At 35.8% G+C, this 12,023-nt stretch overlaps 1 protein-coding gene across 1 annotated transcript in view; it reads right to left on the bottom strand.

Annotated features, from left to right (window-relative positions):
- The window catches only part of LOC105619461 (integrin alpha-PS2), a 76,017-nt gene that overhangs the window by 27,724 nt on the left and 36,270 nt on the right, over nucleotides 1-12,023 (bottom strand). The window contains exon 4 of the mRNA XM_012200979.1: nucleotides 1,397-1,562. Coding sequence (XP_012056369.1) covers nucleotides 1,397-1,562 — 166 coding nt within the window. The remainder of the gene's footprint in view (nucleotides 1-1,396; nucleotides 1,563-12,023) is intronic.

Below are 12,023 nucleotides of genomic sequence, written 5' to 3' on the forward strand. Positions count from 1 at the left end.
AAAGTAAAATAAATTTAACTTAACGTTTAAGTTTACGTTCGTACGTTACGTTACTTAAAACTTAACTAACTAACGAATACTATATAGTAGTCTCTCTCTCTCTCTCTCTCTCTCTCTCTCTCTCTCTCTCTCTCTCTCTCTCCCTCTCCATAAATCCTAAAATATTTTAGAAAATTAAAAATCATTTACTTATTTCCTATTTCTATCAAAAATGGTATCTAACTGAGAAAAATATTTGATTGAAAATGAACAATCAGAAGGTTTTCCAGAATTCTGAAATCAACATCTCAAATAGAATTCTAATAGATTTAACCAAAAAATTCAATGTAAATTTTGAGACAATAGTTGCTATCTTAAAAAAAATCTCTTTAAAAAAGAAAAAATATACACCAAGTACAAAAAATATACACCAAGTGTATCGAATATTACATTCCTTTTAATAAAAAACAGATACGAAATAACAAAGACAAGATGCTGGACGACGATGATTGTCCTGTGATCCGATTCACCTCGGTCTACCCTATATTCTTAAGGGATACACTATTCTCTGCTCGCTGATATAAGTACTGATGTCATTGATTATTGGTTTGAAATGACCGGAGTCGGAGGCGAGGCGGTGCCGAAAATCGATATGTCCTTTGTCACTAAGACAGCGCAAACCTACGACGTCGCGTCGGCAGGAAGTATCCTGTTACGTGACGTATTTACGGTCGCTATGCTTGGAGAACGCAACCTTATGTCGGCTGCGAACCTTGTCGCGTCGCAGAGGAAATTCGTTCTTGTGAGATCCTCGGAAAGAACAAGAGGAGCTACCCTCTTGCGCTTCGAGGATACGTCCGGCTCTGTCTTGCGCCTTCGAAAGTGCATGTTTCACAAATGTTTATAGCACTCATGTCGCGAACGTAGTTTCAGGCGTATAAAAATCTCGAAAGATAGTTTCCTTTTTTTCCCGATCTTTCTCGTAAACCGAGCTATATCCAGACGACGATGCCGACGCGCGTACTATAAATCGTATCACTCTTGAGGGAAAGTTCGATACCAGCAACGGAGAGAATGGTGAGAGTGAAAATTAAACATTCGCTTCGTGGCGTCGCTCTGTTTATTTTACCGGCAAGGCAAAGCTTTCGTTGAGAACAGAAATCTTCAAAGAAGATTCGGTTATAAGATCTCTGTTAGGATATATGGAGTAAAATCCTGCTCCTGACTTTATTTCATTCAACAAACCATGTTTTAATAAAGTCTTTAATCTAGAATTCGGATATTATTTGACGTTAAAGAGCATATGATTGCGATAGTTTAGTATATAATTCTTCTCAAAATTATTAATAATTATTAATAAAATATCTTAATAAAATTTAAATTAAGGATATTAAAATTCGAAAGGGTTTTAACTTACTCGTACGACAAGGCGAATATTCCTGCGACTCGTTGAAGTTATTAGAGGCGACCCAGCATGTACCCACTGGTTCTCTCCTATTGCCCACTGTAGACTCCTTATTCCATCTATTATCATCATACTTTGGCTGTGACACCGAGAACCAGATGTACCTAGGCGCACATGCCTGCAAACATAAAACAGAGATTGCGTCGCTATTAACGATTCGAGCTCTCGACTGCCTTTATTATTATGGAGACGCGATCGTTTGTACTTTCTAACGATCGCTTCGATCGTAATTAAAACACGCGCGTGGTCGATTGCCGGTTCCGTCGGTCGTTAAAAGTGGTGTTACGCACCGGGAAGAAAAGAGAACGCGCATACGACAAACTTAAAACCGCATGTTGTGGTATGTTTATAGTCGCACCTATGTACGTGACGGCATCACCGTCGACAAATCGCACATTAAGACTCGATTCTCACCTCCCATTTAACGCTGAACTGTGTCGGTGGAAATACCGGTATAAATTGTTGAAGATAGATTTCTAGCCGTATATAACGTTTCACAATTATCTCGGCGTGACCACAAGATCTTCTCTTTGTAAAATCGTAAAAGAGGCTGCGATAAATTGGGTAGGTTTCATGTTAATTAGTTTCGCATACCTTTCCGTTTCTCACAATGGGGGAAATATGACTGTGTTGCTATTATGCCTAACGGCTCATTTAACGATAAATGTGCAGCAGGAATACAGACGTGTTTACTAACCGCGGGAGGCACATTGCGCAATTCGCACGGATCATTGCCGCATTAGAGGTGCACGAGCTTTCCGCGAGATACAAATGTATTCACGTACACGCAACTCGTATACACTTTCATGATTCCTTATTCCTTAGAAGTAAAAATTCCTTAGAACTCCTTTCTGCTGCATAATTTTCGCTGCCGCTAAACATTATACATTACCAAGTATTCGATTATTGCAGGTAAGTATCATTAATATTAAATTCATGCTTTAGGCATTCTCCCATAAATACGCCTTACATGAACAACCTGTAATTTGATTCCATTCCGGTAATGCACGAATGATCTTACAATCTATTGCACACGTTCTATTTTCTCTAGAATGGATGTCCTTTCGATTAAAAAAACGCTACATTAAGAGGTTGATTTTTGCGGAAAATTAGTTAAGTTCTTGTTACTTACTGTAAATTCATAATTTTAAATCAAACTTTAAAAATTTTATATGTGTTTAAGTACAATTAAAGATATAATTAAAAAACTTAACTCTTGATTATATTACATATGTATGTGTCAAAAAGTTCTTTAAAGTTATATAAAATAACTTATGGTTTCAGTTAAAAAACGCTATTTTAAGATGTTGATTTTAGTGGCAAATTAGAGTTTCCTATATTATTTGATTGCCATAAATGCACAGTTTTTAATCAAACTTTAAAAAGTTTAATATGCACATACAAGTCAAAAAATCCTTTAAAGTTGCCACATAAAATAACTGATGACTCAAAGATAAAAATAATTTTTCTTGGTTCAACTGGTACTTACATCGTTGAAAGTAAACGAGTCATGCGAACGATTGTGAAAAATTACTCGATAGACTTTCAAGCGAGATCTTATCGCTCATGTCTCTTTTTGGATAGACCGGTCCGAAATACGGTTGCAGAAACTATTTTGTTAGACGGCCCGATCTGTACGCGAGTTCTCTCATGCACAATAATCGTCGCATTACGTCAATCTGTACTTGGCCAACCAACCAGAAGCAGCTGATGACCTTAATAATGCGACGTAACGTGCAAGCATATAACGGCGATATTTATGCCTGATGCCTCAGGTCTACGTCGTAAATCTCTCGAAATACGCACAATCTGCCCCGACAACTTATCGCGAAGAACTTCCACATCTCAGCCCGGTTAATCTATTGAAATCACGGGACAACTGCATTCTTTAAGTGCTACCGGGTGTAGCTTCATCAAGAAAATAAAGAACCGCGTTGTACCACTTGCTAATACTTTAAATGTTCCTGAAGGCTACCAAGACATACGAAGTTGTGTAACATAGTCCTTTTTATCATTGTAAGACACTGTAGAATATCAAGAAAACATCACCATTTTTTTCATATTTTTACATTGTGTAATTACAGCACAGAAGATTGAAGCAATATTGCTGCAATATTGCAGATTGCAATGTAACATTGCAGAGATATTACAGAAAAATTAACAATATGCAAAATGTCAGTAATATGTTTGTAATATATACATTGCTTTATTGATGAATTTCATAAAGTGATTTTTTAATCGATTTCAATTGATTCGGAATGGTTTCGAAAAGAATCACTGCGATTAACTTAATCCTAATGCATAATAAATGATTAACTTATCAAGCGACTGTATTATTATATTACACACACATGCTTTATCCTTACGAATAAATTTATCCTTCAGAATTAATATTATATTTATTAAAATATTTTGGTTTTATCATAAAAAATTGTTTTTGGAAAGCACATACATTCACTAGAAATGCAATTTGTAAAAAAATTAAAGTTAGTGAGATATATGTATAGAGATAGTTTTCATTTTAGAGTCTTCATAAAAAATTTATCTAAATACATTACATTGCAATATTTGCTAGAACATTTTGTTGCCATATAACAAAAAGCGGACTTAACATTGTTGGAGTTTTGCAACAATGATTCAGCAACGTTTCGCAACCACCAATATTGCAATATTGTAATATTTCAGTGAAATCATTCTGCAATGTTTCTATATGGGTATAATAAAGATGATAAAATTTCATCTCGTCAAAAGATTGTCTCGAGACGTTGTGTGGCTTTAAAAATAGCACGTTAGTTTCTCGCGTGATTGCATAATTTGTCGCTGGCCAACATTTTAACCACTTTTCAAGGCCGTCTATGTAAACGAGCTTTAACAAGATGCACGCTGATTCTGCATGCACAAAGATCGCGTGAACGAAGCCAAGCTCTTTAGCAAAGCGAGATTATACTGGCATAATGTTCACACGCGCGCGCGAAGCTATGCACTCACGCAATCATGCATTATTAATTGCGAGCCAATTAAGGTATGTTACAATGGTACGTCATTATATGCATCCCAGAAAAAGGATTGCCGTAACCCAACCTTAATCGAAAATTATAAAAGAACTGTTTTCTGTCTTGATTAAGTCGTTACCCAGCGAAAATATAATCAGACTGATGATGGATCTCAGGTTCTCTCTCGAGGTTATCGAAAAGAGACATCCTTAATAACGATCCATTTTGTTTCAAACAGATTAATTAGACGAAATCAGGGACGTAACTGTACTTAAACGACGCGTCATTATCGGCGTATCTCAAATTCGTGGACGAGGTCCACTTCGCGAGGAGGATCTCCAAACTGATTGTTCCACGCAAGTTTTTGTTCGCATCAACAGAACACGGCTTTTGAAACGATGCCGGCGTATTGAATGTAATGATCGTCACGCTGCCCGCTTATCGACGATCGTTGAAGAGGAAAGACGAAGGACACGAGAAAAAGAAGACGACACGCCGATGTGCTGCAATTTATCCATTGCGCCAGTTTAGCTCAATCGCTCGAGTTCATTTTAGTACGCACGATCTACTCGTTTGTGAACGCCGAAATTGTTCATCGTCAGTTCGCTGATACGAGTCTCTGATAAGTCTGATTTGCCGACAAGGTTAATGTATTATTTCGTACATGGTATACTTTAAGAAATTTGCACAAAAGAAGAGGCAACAAAGTTGAGAATTTTGTTATAAATATATTTATAAATATATTTATATTTTGTTATAAATATATTGTTATAAATATATATATATTTTTCTGTTACTTCATTTTAATTAAATATTATTCTAATTTTTTTCAAGCTGTTTAATGCGTTGGAAAAAGGTTTTTTTTTTCCTTTTTTCACTTTAATTTATTTATTCATTAAGTAATGTAACTATTCTCTGTGGGTTAAAATATATGTACCTACTACAAATTTGTTTAGTGCAAAAATAAAAATTATTTTGTCAGCATAAAAAATATCAACACATTCTGCCTTCGATATTCAATCCATCCAATAATGCCAATAAGAACATATGTTATTAGAAACGTTACGTCTTACGTTTACGAACGTAGGAAAGGAATCCTTTACACACGTGTATAATAAAAGTGTAAAAAGTAAGAATAATAAATTGTTGGAAATAATGCAGGATGGAAGGTCAATTTCTAGCTTCGACAATATATTTCGATAACTCATTCTTTGTAATAAATGTAAATAATTCGCGGTTCATTAGAAAAATCTAAATGCCTCTAGTGATATGCCACTAAAGAGTTTTTGATTGGTAGAACAGCTCGACTTCACGGCTTTTGCGCAACCAAATTGCGTGGACAAACACTACTAATAGCCGGAAATTAGTTCCGTGAAACCCGACCGTGTATTTAGGGCAACGGTTCAATACATAACCGCGAGAAATTAGAAAAGACCATTTTTAATTGTTAGTACGCGATACATGTCGTTTCAAAATTTGTAAAAAGGATAAAAGAAACAACTAAAATATTCCTGCAATACATTTTTTTCTAATACTTTCTATAGTAAAATTGAATTATTTTACACGAGGTATTTTGTAAAAATTAAATAACGATATAAATAATCGTGACAGAAAAATCCACAACATTTAATTTTTACATCGCCGTTCTCAGGATATAGTATAATGATGCATGACGAAGATTATTACGAAGAAATTCAGTAAATAATTAAACATCGACAATATAATAATCATGCATCAGACAATGAGGTTACACGATGATTCGAACGAACCTACGTGGCAAAATTTCGAAGGTGTGGCTGGTTCGCGATTTGCGCTTCATTAAAGAGCGCGAAAGAATTTAAGGGGAAGTAACGACGTGTGATGTATACATGTGTACGGGATGCTTTCGTGCGGCAGGAAGCTCACGGCAATGAAATTGCCCCGACGAAAGTAACATGCGTCTAATTGTAAGAGAACGGGAGGAAGGGAATAATAATATCCGTCTGCCGTGCGCGCGTTCCGCCTCGTCTCATTCGCTTTTCTTCTCCGATTGCACGCGTACGATCTACTCTTCATTAAAAAGGACCACTTGAGTTTAAAGATGGTTAATGACACGGTACCTTTAATGTCTTCACTCGGCTGCTCTTCCTCGTCTTTCACCGACGGTAACGCGCGAGAACCGTAGGGCTTTTTCCCCGGTGACCCTTGCACGAAATGCCCTTAAACAGACCGTTAAAGTAAACGAGCGCCTAATCCTCTCTTCACCAGCGCAAAAGCCTACGAAATATTTAGAAAACACAAGAACGTCTAAAAGATTAGAAGTTCTCTTATAAACGTTTTCCAGACGTTTGCGTTGTTTCTTTCTCTCTCTCTCTCTCTCTCTCTCTCTCTCTCTCTCTCTCTCCCTCAAATCCTTCCTACTGAAAATCCCATATTGGCGTTTTCGGATTTATCTCTTGACCGAGCTTTATTTCCGTTACAGGGCAAGTGCATTACGGATGCAATACGCATAAAATGGCGAGACGTTATTGTAATTTATAACACCGTTTCGCTTGGCCAAGCAAGATCTTTCCGTACTCGATGCACTTATCAGAGCGTACTTTAGAATTATGGCGGCAACAATTGCCTGAATGCACACGTGCGTTACACGTTTTGAACAAAAGGTCAAAAGTAATAAAGAATAGGACCGTGCAGGACTGGATGTCTTTGAATCGTAAAGTTTTAGAAATGTAAAGGCGACATTAGCAGATTCAACCTTGGGACAAAGCAGGCACCAATCTATTTTCAACTCGATTAACGTAAACGATTTTTTTCCATTTCTTGAAGAAGACATATGATCTGATTTAGCCAGATGTGAAAATCTTTTGGAGATTTCTAAATCATTGCTGTGCAATTTTGATATATTCATTTTTTATAAGGGAAAATCGCAAGTGTGTCGCCAGAAACATTAAAATGAAAAAATTTAGAATACTTTTGATAAAGAAACACTAGTATAATACGGCGAAAAAGTTTCGTCTGCTGCTTAATCACATGAAAAGTATCAATCATTGTGATCTATTATAAGATAAATTATTTTATGCAAGAACTAATCGTTAAGTTTTATCTGCGGTCAATCGATAAATCTGAAGAAGAAAAAAGGGTTTGATGGGTATCGTTTCAACGGGGCGCATTGACGGAAGCGAAAGTTATTTTGAGGGCTTGAACGGGGTCATCTCGGGTCAAATACACGCAACATCGTTCACTCGAATAGATCGACCGGCACTTTCAACTGGTTGACAATTCATTTGAAGGATTCATCAGATTCATATTCATATTCAGATTCATATTCTGTGAATCGCAGAGAATAATTCCCCGTCGGCTTTTTCAAATTAGACTCAGCGGCTATAAAAATAAGTTGCGATATTTTTATTTGATTTGAAGCGTTTTACATTTACTGAAGTTTTTTTAGATATTTCTTTCGTATCTTCATTATGTGCAAAATGTATGTACATTAAAAAGAGGTGAATATTTTGCAAAATTACTCTTAAAATACGTATTTGAAATTCTAGCAATACGTTACTCTGTGTTTATACAAATGATGGAGTCATGCTCTCACGCAGTTTCCGACTTAGTTTATTGTTAACGTTAACGCGACATACACTTACGTATTTCTCTCGCTCGAATTGTAGAAGGAACATAAATAGCTACTGGGAAGACATACCCGGAACTTGACGAACGGTAAAACATCGTGGAAAGTGGCACGTAAAAACGAAACAACGTACAAAAGCCGATTTTATTTGGGCGTAATGGCCAGTCGTAAAATTCTCATTGCACACTCGTCTCTTGGACATAACAGACTCTAAGATTTTGTTTATCTCGAATTAAATGAATGACAATGAAGAATAAAGTTTGCTTTGTAATCACGAAGAAGAAACGTTGATTCACGGACATTTCTTGATGAGCTAATGACATTAACTCTATATAAGTTTGCATTTTATTAATTTTTTATTATTAAACTGTAAATATAAGTATGCATTTAATGGTATGAGTATCAAAATTTATTCATCTGAAATAACATTCAATAATTTCAAGATTTCTCTGATATAAGTATCCTACATATTTCAGAAACTGTTAATTCACTCTCTTAATTTCCGCATTATTATATCCATCATCACAATAACATAAGAACTATTTTGCTAAAGTATCTAAAAATTTAAGTAGGTACAAACCTAAAAATAATCTTGTTAAACTATCGAAATAATTACATAAAAAATTCAATAAGCAATACTGTAAAAAATTTGGCCATTCTAGCAATTAGTTTGAGTGTCTTACGTAATTATGTAATTTATTTTGATGGCTCAACAAAATTATTTTCAAATTTGTATCTAATCAAATGTTTTTAACAAAATCAAATAATCTTTCAACAAAATCGTCCTTTTTATCATTAAAAAATTATAATTATTCTTAAATTATTTTTATTAATTATTTTTCAATTATTTTTATAATATCTTTTCATACAAGATGATTTATTTAACAAAAATTTATTTAATTCTATCAGAAACTTGTATGGATATTCTCTGCCATTAAAGAATCGTTTGATTATATTCTGTATTCGTATAAAAAGATTAGCGAAACAAAAGGTTGCCTTTAAAAGCGCGAATAAATTATCTGGAAATATACTAAATGACTCTTTCGTCTGAATTTGCTCAGTTCTCATAGGAATATCCTTTGCCTGACTCTCAGCTTTTTGTTAAGAGAACGGCTCTCGCAAGTGACAGAATAACAGAGTAGTGGCAATAGAGAGATATTTACGTGATGAAGCTGGAGTCTAGAAGACGAAGGTGGTTTTGCGCGAGCGCATCGCTTTAATTTCGAGGTTGACTCACTTCGTGGTCAGTGAGTCATAACATTATTTATACATCATGCGGTTGCAGTACGCGGTCCAGCGGGATCGCAGCCAGGCGCCTCGGATTGTTCGTCCAAGATTTACCTGCTTAAAGAGGTCCAAGGATTTGTCAACCAGTGCCATGGCTCTCACTGTGCATAGAATTTGAGAATAATCATCTGCAGATACAATTTTATCAATACAAGTCTATTAATATGTATGAGTTGGTATACTATTAAATTCCATAATTCTTTATAATATATCGTATGTTTAGTGCTTAAAAAATATATATTTATTTATTATTTATTATTTATTATTTATTTATTATTTATTATTGTTTATCGATATAGGTATATTTAGTTATTGCAATTAAATATTATCACATGTCCTGATGTTCGAATTGGATAGAAAATGTCTGCACAGAATGTAAGTGTCATTTACATAGAAGAATAAAAATATGACTATTTGAAATACACGAATTTTCTCTTCGATGTGAAAAATCTCGTGGTAAAATCCCTTGCAAGATTTTCTCACTGTCAGAAGTTTTCGTATCCACATACGGCAACGGTCGTTAGGACAAACGTAACAAAGTACATCGTCCATATGAGCCGTCCAAAGGGTACGAAAGACCGCCGCGGGCAAAAAGCGGGCATTTAACGGGCGTCGCAATTTGTCCCGCCGACAAAACACAGGACCGGAATGCGTATTGTCCGTTCGCTGGATTATTCTTCTACCTTCTACGCTTCAACTCCTCCTACCTTTGGTGCCTTCTCATCGGGAGGTGGATCAGAGGCGTTGATTCGCGAGCAAGAAGTCATCGAAATTTATTTCTGAGCCAAGCGAGCGCGAGCCGCGAAAAGATCGGAGATTGAATCGGTGTGTAATCTCGATAAGTTCTTTCAAGTCTATGGCCGGAATTCAGAGTTGTAAATAACTTTCAACCTTTAATTGAGAGTGTACGATTGATTATAGATTTATAGTTTGCATTAATATTTCGCACATTTCTGATTAAGAATTTATTATTATTTATGATTTATACGTAGTCTCTAATCTTCAAAATCATAATACGATAGATTCATCAAGTGATGCCTTGAATTAATTAAAATGAGAGCTTTAACATTTCGTTCAACCTCAGATATAATTATTATTTAAAAAAAATATATATATATATAAAATATACATATATTCAAAATTGATTATTTAATAATTTATTATGGATAACCATAACTGTTATATGATAAAAAGTATGTTAGAAGAAAATTATGACATGTTAAATGTTCGTAAAATATATATATAGATTTTATCAAATAATGATTAAAATCCACGATTCAATCTGAGATAATTGAAATAATAAATAATTCATAAATCAACGTTTTACGAAGTAAAGAATATTTGAACACTGAATCTTAAAAATTAATAGTATATAGATTGACGAATAATTAGAGATAAGAAGAGATTTATAAAATTGTGATTTGCCAAATGATGATCGACTGATGAATACCATGATATAGCACATAGTAAGGGTAATATCTAACTATTTTAATCTATATAAAGTTTCTTTTATCTCTTTTTTCCTCGACGACTATAATTCCTCCTTCATCGCGATGCGCGAATACCCGAAAAAGATCAGCGGTACTTACATATAAGTGGACAGGATGATCAACGATGACTCCCAGTATCTTTCGCATAGCTGCGAGAATTTCTCGAACATTGTCCTGTCGGTCCCGTCTGGCAATGGTATTTCCATTCTCGCGTGCGCCGACAAACGACGATCCCGGACTCATCGTACGTCGCACTCAAGATCCCGCCAATTCCCAAAAAGGGTGAAAGCATCAAGAATGAAGAACGAGGGAGAAGCACGAGGATGAAGTGGTGGAGAAGGTGGTGCAAAACGTGCGCGGCTTCGGTTGGTAGAAGAAGAGCAGGAATAAAACGGGACATAAGGAGGGGACAGCTTACACAGGAGGTTCCACAGAAGGATGGCAAAAGGGGACGAGGATTTCGTACAAGGCTCTGCTTTCAGGCTGGGTCGTCGAGGTCGCGATTGTCCTCTGCTTTGATAGCGCGCAGGACTTAACTTTTAATCGATGCGTTTTTGCCGACGACGACGACGACGACGACGACGACGACGACGACGACGACGACGACGACGCAAAGGCGAAAGCGACCCGCCAACGGAGACAACAACATCGTGACTTTATCGTTCTGCCTCGACCATATTTTATTGTTACCGATTGTTCCTTCGTTTCTGCCCCTCTTCACCCGGCGGGACGCTTTTTTGCCTCTAAGAAGTTCTTCGTCTCCAGTCCTTTTTTTTTGTATCGCTCACTGTATCTGCCGAATTGTCTCTTTGTAGATTTAATAAAAATCAAACGTCATGGCAATGCAGCAAAATTTACAATATGACAATTTCAATCGAATTTTATTAAAATTGAAAATTAATGCGAAAATGACTTTATAAATTTTAGTCTTTTATTATTATTGAGTCAATAAATCACCCATAATAATAATAATAAGGAATACTCACTTGCGATAGAAAGTATATTGTCTACAAATCTCGCATCAAATAACAACACATCAAACCGCACCTTCATTTTATTTGGTGAGAAAGAGAGTGCATCGGAGAAAGGTCTGGAAGGCGAAACATCTGGCAACAATCAACGCGAGAGCCGCATCTTTGAAATGTCGGTAGATCGCGAGAGAGAGAGAGAGAGAGAGAGAGAGAGAGAGAGAGAGAGAGAGA

The sequence above is a fragment of the Atta cephalotes genome, assembly GCF_000143395.1.
Source record: "Atta cephalotes unplaced genomic scaffold scaffold00021, whole genome shotgun sequence".
NCBI classification, from domain to species: domain Eukaryota; kingdom Metazoa; phylum Arthropoda; class Insecta; order Hymenoptera; family Formicidae; genus Atta; species Atta cephalotes.